This window comes from Microchirus variegatus, assembly GCF_963457635.1.
Source record: "Microchirus variegatus genome assembly, chromosome: 18".
Taxonomy (NCBI): domain Eukaryota; kingdom Metazoa; phylum Chordata; class Actinopteri; order Pleuronectiformes; family Soleidae; genus Microchirus; species Microchirus variegatus.
The window spans coordinates 17,149,708-17,168,736 of record NC_139819.1 but is presented as its reverse complement, the minus strand read 5'-3'; the positions used below and the strand labels follow the sequence as shown (position 1 = coordinate 17,168,736).

General features: G+C 41.2%; 2 protein-coding genes across 2 annotated transcripts in view; one reads left to right on the top strand and one right to left on the bottom strand.

The window, feature by feature from the left end:
- Positions 1-17,830, top strand: part of aacs (acetoacetyl-CoA synthetase) — a gene marked incomplete at both ends in the record, with an annotated part of 43,068 nt that extends 25,238 nt beyond the window's left edge. The window contains 8 exons of the mRNA XM_083904808.1: positions 8,281-8,345; positions 10,676-10,798; positions 13,307-13,420; positions 15,216-15,341; positions 15,618-15,687; positions 17,206-17,264; positions 17,370-17,572; positions 17,693-17,830. Coding sequence (XP_083760934.1) covers positions 8,281-8,345; positions 10,676-10,798; positions 13,307-13,420; positions 15,216-15,341; positions 15,618-15,687; positions 17,206-17,264; positions 17,370-17,572; positions 17,693-17,830 — 898 coding nt within the window. The remainder of the gene's footprint in view (positions 1-8,280; positions 8,346-10,675; positions 10,799-13,306; positions 13,421-15,215; positions 15,342-15,617; positions 15,688-17,205; positions 17,265-17,369; positions 17,573-17,692) is intronic.
- Positions 5,315-7,030, bottom strand: LOC310939926 (tripartite motif-containing protein 16-like; the record flags this gene model as incomplete). The annotated part of the gene is made up of 1 exon (XM_083904809.1): positions 5,315-7,030. The coding sequence occupies one exon, from the start codon at positions 7,028-7,030 to the stop codon at positions 5,315-5,317; it is 1,716 nt and encodes a 571-aa protein (XP_083760935.1).
- Positions 17,831-19,029: the final 1,199 nt, after the last annotated feature.

Below are 19,029 nucleotides of genomic sequence, written 5' to 3'. Positions count from 1 at the left end.
TTACTTGAGACTCTGTCCCAAGGTCATAAATTCAGCACTTTTCCTCAGTGAAGCAAGTAAAAGGTTATAGCATTTATAGTCATGACAGGTTCCACGTACGTATGCGACTCCAGAGGCTTCTCTAACTCTCTGAGGATAATTTTGTCGTTTCCAACATCTTTTGTCCATTATGTGATGGGCTGATATGACGGAAAGGATTTGCACCGTCTTCTGTGCGGAAACCTTTTCTTTTACTAATGCTCTGTTATCCTCTTAGGAGGGGAAACGACACATGCACTGTTGCAGGTTAAATCGCTCCAGCTAGCATACAGTTTTAGACATAATGTACATGAAAAAATTGTTAAAATGTTCACACAATAATTCATATTACAACATCTATGTTGACCAAAGTATTTTCGCTTGGGTTAGCAAAGAAGGAATCCATCCATCATCTGCTGCTTTATCCTCCACCGGAGGGTCGTGCTGTGCCTATCTCAGCTGACATAGGGCAATAGGTGACCTGGACAGCTCCATCACAGGGCCACATATATCACACTAACACCTATGGACAATTTTGAGTGCCCAATTCACCTAATCCCCAAATCTGTATGTTTTTGGACTGTGGCAAGTCTTGTTCCAACTGGGGCTCGGGACCCGGGAATCTGGGTCTTCTTGCTGCAAAGGCGAGAGTTCGGGCTGGGCGATTATGACAGAGATAATAATCACGATTATTTTGATTGATATTGAAATCACGATTAATAAACACAAGATTATTCATTGATTTCAAAACTTGAGTATTTATTGAACCAACAAAACTCAAATTTAAATAAAACTGAAAAGAACAGTCAGAAATAAATTAGTAACACGTAAACAAGTAAAATAATAATAGTAAATTAAAATAATGATAGCAATAGAAACAATACGTCACTAATAACACAGGCCCAAATCAAAGCAAAATGCTCTTCTTTTTCAAAAAACAAAACAATGCTATACTCCCTCAGCACATCCTTTACTTCTTCAGCACAGCATTTATCATACAAGGCTGGCAGAGCAATTGCTGAAATGTTTACGTGACAGCAACACGTGACGCTTGTCCAAAGTCTTAACATGCGTCTTGAATCCTGGGTTGCTTACGGTACTGATGCTTACATGTTCTTTGCTACCATATTTTTTTAATTAACGTCACGGCCTCCACTATCTCTTGATGTCTGTGGGATGTGGTGGGATATTATGGGACACATTATAAAGAGTGTCCTTAATAGAGGACTGTGTTGCGGTGGCGCTGGCTGACGAGCTTTATCGCGTGGTCATAGACCACTTCATGGCTGAACTTTAAGTGATTGAAATGAAGTTGGTCGTGTTGCCTTCAGGAGCAGACATGACAGCGCGAGAAACTTTGCAAACAATTTCGTTTGCTCAATGTCCATCACATTGAAGCCAAAATGATAACTCATATTTTCCTACCTTTGTTACCTTTTTGCCATGTTTTCAATCGCTCGCTCCTCATATTATTGATACAGCTGCACTTAATACTGGTGCATTCAAGGTGTTTTTATAGCATAGGAATTTACATACACGGCGCGCCGTGCGGCGCATTAATAGATTTTCTTCAATTATAATGTTTTTATGATGGTGAGAAGCTAGAATCTAAATCACGATTAAAATTTGATTAATCACCCAGCCCTAGCGAGAGTGCTAACCCTACACCAACTGTGGGCCCTAGCAAAGAAGGAAATACCAAGCAAAATAGAGCTGCAAACATAAATGAAAATCCATCCATTATCTTTAACACTTATCCTGTGAGAATAGTTGCGGGAACTGTCGCCAATTTCAGTTGACATGGGTCACCAGCCGATCGCAGGGCCAATACAGGGACAAACAACTCATACTCAGTCATTTTCTGTGGACACTCTTCAGTTCACCTAAACCGTAACTGGAATTTAAAAGTAAACTGAAAAACAATACAAAAACAGCTTCTTATGCTCCTCTACTGTATGTATATGGCAATTACATGAAGGTATGAAATTAGTGTTGGTTTATGACAAATGATGTAGCACCACCACACAAGATGGAATGAGTCTGCTTGAGAAGAGAGCAATAACAATTCTTCCTGGAGAATAAGATGATCAGAAAATGAGCGCTGACAAGTGGGGCTTCAGTTGCTATATCCCAGCATGCATAAAGACACGTTAATGTAATAACTGCTTGGAGGCACTCCTGTGTCTGATTGGTATTGACTGCGTCTTATTGACTCCACAGCCTCCAGTAACATGTATTCCGTCAAATGGATAACAACAGCGCATTTTGACATGCAAGCTCACGCTCTCTCAAACACTGGCTTGCAGCTTCTCCTCCATCCTATAGCCTATAAAATGTATTAGCAGCCACACCTGGCCACCTGCCTCCAATCAGAATACAGTGACCATTTCCATGGCAGCGAGCAGCCAACAAATGCAGATGCACGGATGGGAGGTTAGGCTTGATGGCTAAAATGAAGAGTGACTGAGTGAGTGTGCAGATGAGTCTATAAATGTCGTCTGCAGTATCAGACACCTCTTTGTGAATGATAAAGACTATATCTGCCCCACTTTACAACATCTTGGCATCATCCACACACCCTTATTACTTCAATAAAGCTGTGTAAACATAATAGTAATTTTATTATACGGGTAGGTACTATTTTTTCTATATTGTGTGCTAATTGTTTTCAGTAAAGTATTTCTCAGTAAGAATTCATATATGACAATCAAAAAATAAACAACTTCTGCAGGACTGTGGCAAAATTGTTCTCTCGCAATCCTCTCTTTTAAACCCTAATGTAAAAAAATTAAAAAAAATAAATAAAATGAAATTCACTACTCTATGACTCCTCATGATGGTACTTATCACAGAAATGATGAGTGCCAATGAGGGTAATATAAACAGATGTTAACTCGCTAAAAATTAAGCTGACTCTGGAATAATTGCAGACATCAATAAAAACGACTCTTCCTCCTAATCCTGCAAATGCATATTGTATTTTTCAGTTAGACAGATGTCGCAATATATTGTTACATTATTTTTACTATAATAATACTGTATATTGACTATCGCAGAATTGCTGTCATGTCATCATCATTAGCATAGACATTGTGTTGCATATCATGCATAATATCACGGGTTACCCTGTGATTTTCTCCCAATTTTAGGCCATTCTTGGCAAGAAGATATGCCAGGCATAATTTAGATTTTTGCATCCATGCAATACAAGTATTTTTTCATGTGATTCAAAACCAAATCAAATCAGTTGTATCTATTCATCTCATTCACTAATCACAGTTTATCTTGGTCTCCTCCTGTACACGTAATGGGATCTCTGTCCTTAGACCCTTGACTTGGGGATTAACTCCCAAAAAAGCCTTTTGACGAGGAAAAAAAATGAAAGAAACTCAATGAGGAGGAATCGCTATTCCAGGACACAGATGTGCAATCGAAGTATGTACAGAGAAGCTAAATATGTTTTATTTACATTTTTATATTATGAGATATTGCATTATTGAAATAATGAAATAGTAGTATTATAGTTACACAATAGTGGTAATGTATGGAATTATGGTTAATTCAATTTAGTCCTTAAACAATTGTTTTAATGATATAAATAATAATGAAAATGAATAGATATAAACTGACATTCTTTGGCAGCATGGACAAGAGGTGTGTGCATCATTCACTTTGTTCCATCATGTGAAATATTACTTCTTTGGACCTTTCACATAACCTAACCCCTTAATTCGCCCCATGAACAGCCTGTATAAGCACAGATCGATTTCAACCTCTAAAACCAAATCACATCTTTCACCCACAAACCAATTGCTGCTTATTGACCAATCACATTTCAGACAGTTGCTTTGTATTCCAGAGACGGATTCTTTTTTTTTTAGTTTTGATTGACTGGCATTGTTACCATAGTGATTGGCAGCACATTTATTGATCACATGTCAACCAAAATCACTTGAAAAGACAGGAAGACACAGAGTGAGATGAACATATCCATTCACATAGACTGGCTTTAAAAGGCCCTTTGTTTTGAAATTAAAACTGCAGGGGAAACACAAAAGTGACATTTTGTCACTTCTCGCTGTCCGCATGTTGCCCAACTGTTGTCAGCTGTCAGGGTGACTTCCACTCACAGAAGAAAGCACCTTCCGAAAGCATTTCATGGCAGGGTTGTTGTGTGCACACGTCTCGTCACAACTTTCTCCTTTGAACTGTTTCACTGTGGAACATTGACAAAGGAGACATTTTGTCCTCTCACGCTAGACTGGCCATTATTGTGGTTGACTTATTGTGGTTGACTTTTTGTGGTTGACTTTTCATTTGAAAAATTATATATCCACAAGGGTTGACTGAACACACATGCAGTAAACATCGAGACTCTCCTGGGAACTCGCAGTACTTGAGCAACCAGAATACGGAATGCTGAGCAGATGGGACTATTAATTTATATCTAGTTTTGCATTCAGTTAGCAGACACGTTATTTTATACAGATTATGCCTCAAGCTTTGTTATCATGTGCAAAAATGAACCTTTTATTGATGCAATGAAATACTTCTTTTTCTGTGCCACTACCTGATCAAGAATAAGAAAACAAGAAAGAACAGTCAAAAGAAGAATTAAGAATACATAATACTTAAAGTAAAGTATAATACAGTATGTACTGTGTGTGTGTGTGAATGAACATATAGGCATAGATTAATATTGATTTTCTTTGCTTTAGTTGTGAAAAGAAAACTTTGCTTAAGACTCGCTAAATAACTCTCAAACACAGTGAAATCACTTTTACTTGCATTTTATTTAGAAAATATCTTCAGAAGTTGATCCAGAATCGACAAAGGACATTTATAATAACATTAAATATATATTTTTTGTGCCATAATATTAAATAATCATTGTTTTTAACTTAACATATACTCTAAAATCACATTTACTTACATTTTATTTTGAAAACATTGCCAGAAGTTGATTTACAATAGATATAGAATTATTACTGTAATTGAAACAGTACATTTTTCCCAGAATTGCTCCAAAGAAACTTTGCTTTAAACTCTTAAAATAGCTCTTAAAAACTCTTAAAAAAAATTAAAAATCACCTTTGCTGAAGTTTTATTCAAAAACATGTCATTGTTGGTGTGCGTGTGTGTGTGTGACAGAGAGAAGCAAAGTTCGAAGTGATACAAAATCAATGATTATATAATTCTAAAGTCCAATTTTCAAGTCATTAAAACTGTTTTAAGACTCAGGAAGAAGAGATTTGAGGAAATTAAACAAAAACAGAGGAAAGAGTAGAACTCCAGTCTATTTGAGTTTACACAGCTCAGCTGTGGCTCCAGGTGAATAAAAAAAACAGAGTCCAGCATAGAGAGGCAGAGTGAACATCGTGTGGACTCTGTGGATCAGAGTCATGGTGTCAGAGACTCTGTAGAAGGACAGAAGTCCTGCTCTGTTGTCCAGGTAAACTCCCACTCTGGAGTATTTATCATCTGAGACTTTAGTCTTGATGTTGTTGTGAACAAACTCACAGCTCTTTTGACGACACACTAAAGCCCAGGATTTGTCATTCAACCCAAAAACACATCCATCTGAAGCCCCTGATCTGCTGATGTTCTTGTACGTCACTGCTACATAAACTGCTCCTTCTCCGCTCCACTCCACCTCCCAGTAACAACGTCCACTCAGACTCTCTTTACTCACGACCTGACGCCAACCAGTGAATCTGTCTTTGTGATCAGAATAAAACTGATCTTTATTCATCACTGTCACTTTTCTGTTTCCCTTAGATACAGACAGACGTTTGTTTGCTGTGTTTGGATCCAGTTTGATTTCCTGTGAATATCTGAGGAATTCAGCTCTGGTCTTTGGTTGTGGTTGTGGTTGTGGTTGTGGTTCTGGTTGTGGTTGTGGTTCTGGTTCTGTCAGTAAAACATCTACTTTAGCCACAGCCAGTGAGACGTTTGTCCACTTTCCGGTCAGAACGTCCTGCAGTTGTCTTCTGAGCTTTGCCACAGCCGCTGTCACATCCTCAAAGTGTCTCAGACGACGGACTTTGATGGGGGACAAGCGTGTTGATGGACTGAGTGCTGACGGTGAGCGGTAGTTGAGGAGAAACTGGATGTGGTCGTGTTGGAGTGAGAGCTGCTTCAGTTCAGCTTCTCTCTTCTTCAGCTCAGTCTTCTCCTGCTGAAGCTTCTTCTCAGCGTCTCTGACTCGACTCACTTCAGTTTGCTGCTGGGATCTGATCTGCTGCTTCACCTCAGAGCTTCTCCTCTGCACGAGATTCATCATCTCAGTGAAGTTCTCTTCAGTGTCCGCCACAGCTTTATCAGCAGAGAGGTTCTGAGCCTCCACATGCTGTTGAAGAACCTTCAAGTCTCTGTCTATGACCTGGACTCTCTGCTGGACTTCTTTTTGACTCAGATCCAGCTGTCTCTGCTTCTGCGTCCTCTCTGCTGCAGCTGAGACCGTGTCGTGGTCTTTATGTTGGTCCACAGAGCAGAGATAACAGATACACTGCTGATCGGTGCGGCAGAACATCTTCATCACCTCATCGTGACGAGAGCAGATGCTCTCCTGGAGGTTCTTGGAGGGCTCCACCAGCTTGTGTTTCTTAAATGCAGGTGATTGATGATGAGGCTGGAGATGTACCTCGCAGTAAGAGGTCAAACAAACCAAACAGGACTTGAGAGCTTTCAGTTTCCTGCCAGTGCAGGAATCACAGGCCACATCTTCAGCTCCAGCATAGCAGTGATCAGCAGGAGCAGCGTGGAGTCCAGTCTTCTTCAGCTCCTCCACTAAATCTGCTAATATGACGTTTTTTAACAGTTCAGGCCTCGGCATGAAGATCTTTCTACACTGAGGGCAGCTGTAGATCCTCTTTTTATCCTCTGAGTCCCAGTGGTTTTCAATACAGTTCTTACAGAAGCTGTGTCCACAGGTGAGAGCCACCGGATCCTTCAGAAGATCCAAACAGATGGAACAAGAGAAGCTTTCTCTGTGCAGCTGAACTCCTGCCATTTCACCGCCGTCTGAGTTTCTCTTCCTCACAACTGGAACATGACTGAGCTCTGATCTCAACATCATGTGACATGGCAGTGGGCGGAGCCTGTCAGCTCTTGCTCTCCTTCCACCTGTTGGCTCCTCCTCTTCCCATTGTCAAACTGAGGGGGGGAATGGGAGGGAACCATGAACCATGTGTGGAGCAGGCGGAGCCCTCCATGTCGACCTCTGTTCTTAGTGACACTCCCTGTGTTGTTGGACATGAACCACACCTGTAAACACGCTACAGGGAGATCACATGACTAGTGGTGTCGGTTCCACGGCCCAACTATGAGGGGAAGAAATTGCCCCAGGCTAAATGGGCTGCGAGACAGCTCCTTCCTGTGTTCCCGGAGCTCCAGGAGAAGGTCACCGTTTTTAAAAGAAGTTCATTTAAAAAAGCCATCCAACCCTCAAGCCATGAAATAATTTCATAGAGTATATCAATAAATGTGGGTCATAGTACCTAAGGTGAAGTCAATATGTTTGTACTTGTTTGACCCAGAGTCTACTACTCTAGGAGTCATCCCTAATATATCAGTCATGTTGCCGTGGTGAGGGTGCGTGGTTCTTACCTCAGGGAACTGACCGGTGACCTCTGTTCTTTTCTTTAGTGGTTAAAAATAAAGAAACATCAACACATTGAGAAAAGATGTTTTATTTAAAAAGGTTCTTTGATCTTTATTGTCTTTCTTGCATATGCTGAACGTGTTTTTCAATGTGACAAATCCTTCTGATTGTGGGTAATATTCATTGCCATTGTGATAGGGAGAAGCTGGTGAAAAACTTGTTTTTGCGTGTTGCGTGGTGTTTTAGAAAAGCGACACTTTATAGATCTACCTAGAATTCCCAGTGACGTAGAAGAAGACCAGTCCGTCCGTCCACAGTTCTTAACTCAATATTTTAAAAACTGTCCAGATTGTCACAAAAGTTGCCAACAATAATTATACCACCCCAGATGATTCATAACGTCTGCTAATTCTGTTCTGTTGTTTAGGCATTCTACTGTCACAATCGCAGAACACAGTGCATGCATGTAGGAGGTTTTAAATGTTCATTGTTGAACGACACTCCTGACGCAAGTCCCAAAATAATTGGCACCATGGACCTCCTCTTATGCTTATTTTAATGTTGGAAAGCAATGACTCACTGATCATTCATATTATACATAAAAAAATTAATATCCGCCTTTTTGTTCTTCACTTTCTTTCTGTGTTTGTCTTCTCCAGCATCACTATCTTTGGTACTGGGGCCAAGTGGCTGTCGGTGCTGCAGGAAAGGAACCTGAAACCCTGTGAGTTTGGTCACAAACACAATCTCGTGCCCACCTATGTGAGCAAGCACACAGACATTTAGAGACACACGTGGATGCACACAACGCACACAAATAATGAGCAGAAAGTGAGAGAGGACTGAATACACGCACACACATAATAGAATGTGGAATGATAAAAGCAGATGGACATGATAATGATTATTAAAGTGACGCTGTTTGACTCTAAATGTCCTTTATGCCATTTACGGTGTGTGAATCAACAGTTTGCCCTGTGTTCTGGTGTTTGACACTGAATCAAATGGATAAAAGTGTGTTAGGATGATTTGTATGAGTCATGGATAGGCCCATCTAATTGCTTTTAGTGTCACAGCTCTCTAGAGGGGGAGCCAAATCTCTACACATAATCAGAGATGTGCCAGTGCTTATTAGCCTCCCTGCTAACCTCCATGCATGCAGTTCTCTCTGTAGTGCTCTTTTGTTGCATTATTAAGGTGCATTATGTAGAACAATAAAAAAAAAATATTTTTAATTGTTAGCCCCTACTCAATTCAATAATGATATTATATATATATATATCTATATATATATATAGATATATATATATATTTATTATTTTTTAATTAAATAAAAATAAATATATATGACACACTGTTGTTGTTACTATAAGAGACTGTGACAGCTGAGAAGGGTTTGGCTTTGGTGATCGCCTCCTGATCTGATATTATTTGTCTTATCTGATAAATGTGTGTCATCTGTCAGCAGGTACTGCTCATAGAGAAGGCGGGGCTGTCACCCGCTCTGTGTTTGTGTACAACATGCTGTTAAAGTGTAGCAAAACTGGTGTAAATATTAACATCTACATGTTTGTTGAACAGGTAGTTTGATACCTCAGCCTTTGCATTTATATTCTGTACAAACACTGACTGAGTGTCATCGTCGGAAACTGCTTAACTAGTCAGGTTTATCCTTTTCTCTACTGCGTCACATCATGTGTGATAAAGCCAGGTTGTCACTGGTTTGGGTGGAAGGGGGTGACTGTTTTAATGCCACTAATGCATGTACATAAGATCCCCTATTTAAAGCTCCAACATGGTCTCTGTCAAGTTAACAAAGAATGAAAAATGCCCCTAAAAAGGTGTTAGGGGCATTTTTTGTTTTTGTTTCATTTGTTTGCAGCCAGCTAACTTCCATTTATCTTGCCCCCATTCTTGTGATTAGCACCAGTTGGATGATTCATGAATGCTAGGAATGAATGCTGGTCGATGGATTGGCAGGAAATCTGTTTTAGGAAATCTTTTTATCACTATTTGGCACCAGAATATTTATAATTAAATCTCATGAGTTGGGACAGTGATATATATATATAGCCTCATCAATGTTTTGTCCCATTCCTACATTTCCCATGTCATCTTATTTTGTCGTCTTTCTCATCTAAACACTCAAATCAAATCCTGTTCTTTACATCTTCAAGTAAAGTTGCTACTACTTGTCCTAACCTTATTTATCCTCTCCTCTCCTCTAATCCTTCCTTGTTAAATTAGCACTTACAACTGGCATTTATCGCATAAACAGTTGCTTTGTGTCTCCGTTCCCACTGTGCTGGTGTAATCACCACAAATCTTTATTCACAGTGCATGCTTTGTGTGTGCGTCTGCGTCTCGTAAAAACGAACTAATCACCAACTCTTTTTTTGCTCTTTTTCTAGTCTGTCTGTGTTTCTCTGCTGCACCTCCATCATATAGCCAACCACTTGATCCAGTTGGCAGTGAGAATGTGCATTTGGATGATTATTAGAGAAAAATATGGTAGAGGGAGATCTATCCATCATTCTGTGCGTATGTGAAAGTATGCCTCCAGTAGTCTTGGGGAAGGAAGAGGGGAGCTTCTTCACTGGTTGCCCCAGCGGAGTAGCCCTTTTTCCTGGGCTGACATTTGGGCAGGGACACCTGGAGGCATGGTGGGGGAGGGGGTCGAGTTCCCACTGTGTGTGTGTTTGTGTGTACATGTCAGGGTCACTCTCTGGAAGCCTGTTAGTTTGGTGAGGGTGTTATGTGCTTGCATAAGATCTTTGGGATGACATCTAAAGGTGTGTGAATGTGTGGCATACTGCAATAACACAACATTTAGTAAAGGCATGTCGTCACAGCTGCGCAAGGTGATGCAGTATTGTTGTAGGACAAAAGTGAAAAAGTGAAGTGAAACCCAATGCCAAAGCAATGCTTTACCATTTTTATCTAATGAAATGCAAAGCTAAATTTCTAATGCATTATGATTTACACTACTTACAAAGAAACGTAGCACACAATACTTTCCTTGTTAATAAATTGTCTTCTTTTTTCCACACGCAGCGGAAACACACAACCTGCAGTCTCTCCACACCATCCTGTCGACCGGGTCTCCTCTCAAACCTCAGAGCTACGATTACGTCTACCGCTGCATCAAGAGCAACGTGCTGCTGGGCTCCATCTCAGGTGATGCGATGCTTTAGTTTGTTTGAAAGGAACAAACGGCAGCACCGTTTCCGAAAGGTGTTTGTGTCTGCTGCATTTACAAACGAGAACAGGGCTTCATATTGGATTGAAGTGATGTGTGTGCATGCGTGTGTGTGCGTGTGTGTGCATGCATGTGTGTGTGAACAGCATGTTCTGCCCCCGTCAGTTTCCTTCTACCAGCAGGTCGTAATGCTATTGGCTGCCAGACGACCTAACCTTGACCCCTGAGGTTAACACTCTGTTCGTGTGTGTGTGTGTGTGTGTGTGTGTTCCAGGATTTATCACAACATATGTGGCTGACTAGTGGTCACAGTGACATATGTGATGGGCCCCACTGCTGAGTTCACCAGCTTTTTTGTGTGTGTGTCTGTGTGCAAATGAGTGTTAATGGTTTCATATCGTAGAAGATTTCAGTGTGTATTACAATATTTGTGTGTGTGTGTGTGTGTGTGTGTGCGCATTTTTGTGTGTGTGTGTGTGTGTGTGTGTGTGTGTGTGTGTGTGTGTGTGTGTGTGTGTGTGTGTGTGTGTGTGTGTGTGTGTGTGTGTGTGTGTGTGTGTGTGTGTGTGTGTTAGTAGGGATTTTTAGACCCCTGTTGCTCCTCGTTGGGGGATTTTAACACTTTCACTGCTGGGTTCCCTCATTCTAATATACCTCCATCTGACAGCCCATATGTCTCTTTTCTTCTATTCTCTTCTCTACCCTTCTCTTAACCCACCCATGAAAGTCAGGGCAATGATAAAATAATAGCATGTCTTCCCACGATACGTGTGCGCGTTTAATAAGAAACCAAATTTTGTCTTCCTCCTGGGAGCCAATTTAAGCTCAATAAAGAACCTCGCTGAGAGAAAAACCCAGAGAGAACATGTGTAAAGAAAGGCAAGAGAAAGTTGAGGAGTGGTGAAGGGCAGAGAGAAGCTGAAAGGAGGCGAAACAATATGGATGGATGGAGGCTGTGGTTCAGAGAGGAAGGGAAATGAGGAGATAGGCGGAACAATGGAGAGGAAAATGAATCAAACGTGTCAGAAATAGTTAATGACTGCGAGGTAGAAAGAGACAAATGGGTGTTGTGACAGAACAACTGTGTGTGTGTGTAGGTGAGTGCGTTACCTCTTTATGCCTGTTTTTATGCCTGACCAAACGTTCCGAGGAAGTGGTCAAGTTTAGGGTTCAAATTTTAATTGTGGTTAGGTTAAGGTCAGGGATTTAGCAGTAATGGCTTCGGCTGTCCAAATCCTGAAGTCCTGAAAAATCCTTGTAAGGGAAAAACATTATTCGGCCTTCTCTAAAGTTATCAGCTCCCACTAATAAAATTCAGCATTTATTGTCTTCTGTTCGAAAATAGTGACTGAAAACATGAAAAAAAAATGTGTAAAGAATTTGTGCAATATGTCAACTACCACCAAAAACCATACTACATGATATCAATATTCAGTTCAAACACTGACGAACCTCGACGTTCATGGACTTGGAATAATATGCAATGGCTACAGTGACCACGCCCCCATGCACAGTCTCAGAGAATAAAGCTGCATTTAACATGATTTAAAACCTCATTTAGAGACAGGCTGTTGTGTTGCCTGTTTCATTGGCTGTGGTTGTGTCCGCCAACGCCGTTTTTTCTCCGTCCTCGTAAAACGCTACGTCACGAATGTGATTGAAATCTGACAAGTCCAGGGTATTCGTGTTCAAGTGAACGCCAGTACACACATCCAAAACACTGAAAAAACTACTCAGATGTAGCAGCTATTTGCTTTTTGCCAGTCATGTAGCTCTACATGATTGGCATACTCTCTCGAAGCACTCGGCAAATAGCCGCTCGCTAGCTGCTTTCATATATCGTCAGTTATTTTCTGACGTTGGTGTTCAAAGCTCCTGTCCTTTGGATGTATATCAAACCAATATATTCCAACGCATTTCGACATTATAACATGCTTATTTGAATATATAACAACGCAATTGTTCCTCTGCAGATGTGGCCGCCATCTTTGTTCAAAAAAATCAGCCAGCTCGCTGAATTCGCAAAGCATCATGGGTAATTGCATCTTCCACTTCGTTTTAAGCCCACATCAGAGCTCACTACATTTTGATTGTTGATTATAAGGGCAAAAGCGCACTCCCCTTTGCCCCCCCACCCCCACCCCACATGTGAACACGCAAAATTTAGGGTTAGGGACAGGGCCTTGGGTAAAGGAGGTCGCTAACTCCAACGATCGTTTACGAAACATTAAACTTATATGATATAATGTATTTAGGTGAGCATTCACTATTGCCTCATACAGGCACATTTCATTGTGACTTTCTATTGACGTTACTTATCATACAACATATTATTCTGGTGTCTGGTGTTACTTTCCCAAGTTCTCATCCCATCAATATTGGTGAAAATGTGACCGGGTGTTGTTCCTGACACACGTTGACATGTCCTCTGTAGCTCATGTAGCGCTTAAACAATCAGTTAATTCATCTCTCATGTCTGTTCCCAGGTGGCACTGACATAGTGTCATGTTTTATGGGTCAGAACCCCACAGTTCCAGTGTATCGGGGGGAGATCCAAACAAGAAACCTCGGCATGGCTATGGAAGCCTGGGGCCTCGATGGTAAGAGTGTGTGTGTGTGTGCTGAGCTTAGACTGTACACACTGTAAATAATGAATGTCATCTTCCATTCTGCAAAGTGAAGTCAACAACCCACAAGTGCCTGTAATGTGTATTCTCTTGAAAAGGTATCATTGGCGACACTACTGCTTGCAAAAATAGTGAATTTTGAATGTAAATTAATGGAAAAACAAACAATTTTCAGGTCTTCTAATGCAACATGATGTCTATTTTTGTTCCATTTACAGTCAAATAGATAATAAAGAGAGGGTATGCAAGTTATGGTTATGGTGTGGCTAACCTGCCCCTTACTTCTTCCTGAGCTCCTCCCACTCTTAGTTGGAGTGGAAAACAATGCAGCAGCTTAGATCATGAATAGATTTAAAGAAGAAGTATGGTATGCTGTTTGATCATTTATTCGATATCCTTGATATCAGACTTAAGGTCCATTTACTCGTAAGCTTTTTTTCCTCACTAGTAAGACAATTTGGCACACAAGTAGAACTACTAGGGCGTAGAATCACTCTGTCTTACAAGGAGCGATTTTTCCTCTACTAGTGCTACTTTTGGCTTACTAGTACGCAATCAAACCTTGCTAGTAAACTACAGTGTTGTACTAGTAACGCTACTAGGCCCTACTAGTAGGCATGTATCATGCACTAGTAGACTCCCGGACCTTACTGGTAGCGCCAAAATGCCCACCAGTAGCACGAGTAAGACATTTTTGACACCACTAGTAGTTATATTAAAGGCAAAAGTGTCCACTAGTAGTACTAGTAAGGTGTTTTTGGCCTAATAGTAGCACTTATAAGGGTCTAAATGTTCACAAGTATTACTAGTAGACTAGTATTTTGAGCCTCTCTAGTAGTACTACTAAGGTCAAAAACATCTTACTAGTACTACTAGTGGACATTTTGGCGCTACTAGTGCGTGACACATGCCTACTAGTAGGGCCTAGTAGTGTTATTAGTACATCACTGTAGTTTACTAGTAAGGTTTGATTGTGCACTAGTAGGCCAAAAGTGGCACTAGTAGTGGAAAAAGCATTACAGTAAGACACAGTAGTAGTTCTACTAGTGTGGATAAAAAGCTTACTAGTACATGGACATTAAGTCTGATATCAAGGATACCGGATTAATGCTCAAACGGCTTGCCATAAAAAGAAGCAGTTTTTATAAATGATTGTGATTGAGAAAATGTTTCTGAAAATAATTATAATAATCAACAAACACATTAGAAAAGCTGATAGAAAAAAGATGATGTCCACAAGTAAACCTTCCATCTGCTTCAGGAGCTGCTTGATAACTACATAAACAGGACTGTGGTCATGCTCTGCTGCTCCCATATGGAGACGTACCCTTATGTGCTGATATGAGCTTTCGCTGAAAAACAGTAATTAGTGAAATAAATACAGGTATACGCTTCTGGGAAATCCTTTTTTTCCGATCAACAGACCAAACAAATGGTAGTCTTCAAAACCATCTATGTTTTCTTATTGATTTTAATCCCTTGTTCCCCAGCTCCCAGTCCCTGCTGTGGGCTGCACTGGCATGTGTCCACCACCTCAAAGGAGAGTGGATTTAGGGATGATTTAAAGCAGTTTTGTAAGAAGAGCTCAGGATTAGCTGGTTTCTAAGCTTGTAACAGCATCCGAAGGGAGGAGGTTAGGGCAGTGGGAAAGCTCACACTAAGGAGTATCAGGCCCTCTTTGTGAGGGATACAACCTGGTGATTTTTATGTGAAAATGATCAATGCTGTATCTGTGTAGGTGCTCAAATGTTTGTGTGTTTGTGGACAGGTAAGCCTGTGTGGGGAGAGAGCGGGGAGCTCGTCTGCTTGAAGCCGATCCCCTGTCAGCCAACACACTTCTGGAATGACGAGAACGGGAGCAAATACCATAAAGCATACTTTTCTTCATATCCTGGCAAGTTGTGCGAAAAACATTTCATATGAATACAAACTTGTATGAATGATTAACTGGTTAGACATGGGTGGCAAAAGGTCAGTGCTCAAGATCACAGTAGTCTCACGAACCCACTTTTTGACAGCTTAAAAATTAAGCAACAAGCACTTTCCAAAACATATGATTCCACTTTTTTGATAAATTAAATTGCCCCCCCAACAGCTAATGATTTTAATTGCATTTTTATTTATCTGTTTTTCAAGAAAACATACATTATTAATAACATTATCTCTGTAGGTGTATGGGCTCATGGAGACTACTGCAAAATCAACCCAAAAACTGGAGGCATTGTCATGCTGGGCAGAAGGTCAGTCGCGCTACTCGGTGTTGAAACAGAGACTGTTTTCTTGAAGAGGTCATGTTATGCAAAATCAACTTTTTAATAATTTAAATCCTTATATTTGGGACTCTGGAGGCCCTATCAGTCGGCAAAATGTGAAAAAGATGACTCAGTCTAAGTACAAGATATAAAACACGCGATGTTGACTTGCACGCTCATTTGGACGTCACAATGCACTAAATTCCGGGAATTGTTGTCTCGCGGAGCTCCGCTTTGTCCGTAAAACACACGAGGGCAACGATATTTGAAAACCCACAGTGCAGCACAGAGTTCTACACAAACTTCCAGCCTCAGAGTATTTATCTGTCCAGTGGATACATGTTATATATGACAGCAATGTGCCTGCTAGAGCCTGCAAATGATCACTTTTCCAAATGCTAACTGCTGTTAGCTCCCAGTAACCTTTGTGGCTGATGTCATTTCCTGTCTCTTAAGTTTCTTTTTACTTTTTTGGTGGACCTAAAGAGATACTACTAAACAGAGCGTTCTGAACAGGGCTGTTTTGGCAGGGTGATTGAACAGGTATTTTGACCAAAGCATGTCACAGACATGTTCATTAGAACACCAGGGAACTAGGTTAACCTGGGGAAATAGGGTATAATATGTCTACTTTAAAGCGGACCTCAAGCTGTTTTTTTAGTGTGTATCTGTGTCATTACCTCGTTTACGAAGTTTCGAAACAAACAGTTCAGCCATTGCTGAGAACGCTGTGTTTTATTGTAATCTCGGGCTCAGCGAGATCTCTGAAAAAACCCAGTCCGGTTACGTAAACAGCGGTTTTCCTGAACAGCAGATCGTCCTGCTCCGGGCACTAGTCCGGGCACATCCGGTTGCGTACATTCAACCGCAGAAGAAGAATAACGTCCGTTGTGGAGGTGTTTCACGAGCGACAGTGTCTTCTGACTCTGGGTCTGACTCCGGGTCAAAGTCATAAAAGGGACTGTGGCGGGGAGTCGTGACGAAGCTATTTTTAAACATTGTTAAAACAATGTTTTGATAATGAGTAGCAGTGCATCCACCGTTCCAGAGGGGGGAGCTGCGCTTCTGAGAGCTGGTGTGCTAATTATGTCAGTTCCAGGTATTGGCCAATCACAAGACAGTCTGTCTTCTGGGTGTGAGATTTCAGTCTGAAACACCGCGGCTGAGGACAGCGTAAGAAAAGAGAGATCGGCTCATTTACAGCAACTAGGTTTTTTCACCATAAAAACAAGTTAATGTATGTAAGTAGACCTCCATAACTAACATATATGCAACAGGACCACTCTATGTGAGCTTTAACACTTTGGTTTTGGTATGTTTATCTTTGTTTCATGAGAATGAAAGTAATTTCAGATCATAATCATCATCATTATCATCTAATTGTCTTTGGCAGTTTTTTATAGATAAACTAAATGCACAGAAGGTTCATAATTATTATACGTATAGAGCGATCTCTGTGTCGGAGTATCGAGGTTTAAATATTCGGGTTGTGTTTTTCTTCTGCAGTGATGGCACATTGAACCCAAATGGAGTCCGATTTGGCAGCTCAGAGATCTACAACATTGGTGAGTAGTTGAACATGACAGGATGAGCAGCAGAATGTTGACCTTAAACTAAGTCATAGTCTTCTGTTGATCATTATCATCACATTTTTTGTCTCCTCTCCATAGTCGAGGCTTTCGAGGAAGTGTCGGATAGTCTTTGTGTTCCTCAGTACAGTGCGGATGGAGAGGAGCGAGTTATTTTGTTCTTGAAGATGGCCCCCGGTAAGCCCTTCTATCCGGAGATGGTGGCAAAAATTAAAGGAGCCATTAGGAAAGCCCTGTCTGCCCGACACGTGCCTGCACTGCTGCTGGAGACCAAAGACATTCCTGTAAGAGAAAGATACTTCACATCAGATATGAACACTGCATATCAGATTTTCCTATTGACGAGAGATTTGTACCGTAACCGTTGGTCTGGAGTGACAGTTTTTTGCTTTATCCCTCTGCAGTACACCATCAGTGGTAAGAAGGTGGAGGTGGCAGTGAAGCAGGTGATTGCAGGACGAGAGGTGGCACAAAGAGGAGCTTTCTCCAATCCCGAGTCACTGGACCTTTACAAGAACATTCCTGAACTGCAAAACTTTTAGAGACGAGGCTTCACAGAGGTGGAGAGAAAGAAGACAAATGTTTTTTTTTTAAATTTATCTTCATTTGAATTTATAGGTACAGGGGAGAGATCAGAGTGTGAGGATAGTTCACACTTTGTACAGGGCATAAAAGGAAAAACACAACAAGTCAAAATGTTTATAGGAGTAATATGCCTGTGGTATCAGGCAGACAAGAAACACTATAATGGATACATCTCCATAAGCTAGCTTCCAATCAAATATCTGTTGCGTGTGTAGCTGTTGAAATGGATTCAGCTTTGGATGTAACATAACGTGCATGGCAGCACTTGTAAATAAGCTCAGACAATAGAGTGGAATTTGTCATCAAGTGTTTTGCTGTGGCTCCTCGGTCTAATTATGATCAGTCAGTGAAGAACCTCATAGTACAGCTGTTTCTCAGTTTATGGTCTTCTTTTAAAGGCTCATTGCTTTACGTTGCTGCAACTACACCATCACATTTCGAAGGCTCATCTTCTGTGATGGCGGCCGACAAATACTTCCCTCCATCCCCAAACAACTCATGATCCAACAGATGGATCCCTCCTGGTGCAAACTGCTTAGTGTTTTGGAAGTAAATACTGGCAACCAACCATGACAAAACACTTTTAATTATAGGTACCAGGCAAACGGTTCACATGTTAAAAAGATAAGGAGTTCCATCCATCATCTACCGCTTTATCCTCCACCAGAGGGTCACGGGGGGTGCTGTGCCTATCTCAGCCGACATTGGGCGATAGGCGGGGTACACCCTGGACAGTTCGCCAGTCCATCACAGGGCCACATAAAGAGACAAACAACCAATCACTCACACACTCACACCTACGGTCAATTTAGAGTGACCAATTCACCTAATCCCCATATCGCATGTTTTTGGACTGTGGGAGGAAGCCGGAGAACCCGGAGGAAACCCACGCACACACGGGGAGAACATGCAAACTCCTTGCAGAAAGGCCCTTGTTCCGAAGTTGTTCCAAACGGGGCTTGAACCCAGGAACCCGGGTCTTCTTGCTGCAAAGGCAAGAGTGATAACCACTACACCAACCGTGGGCCCAAGATAAGGAGTTCTAAAAGTTAAAATATTCAGGCCGCCTGTTACGTGCTGCTACATCAAGTCCAGTTGCAGCTCTGTTGCTAGGCGACAAAGGGACAAACCGATCAAGCTGGTGATGTGATGGGGA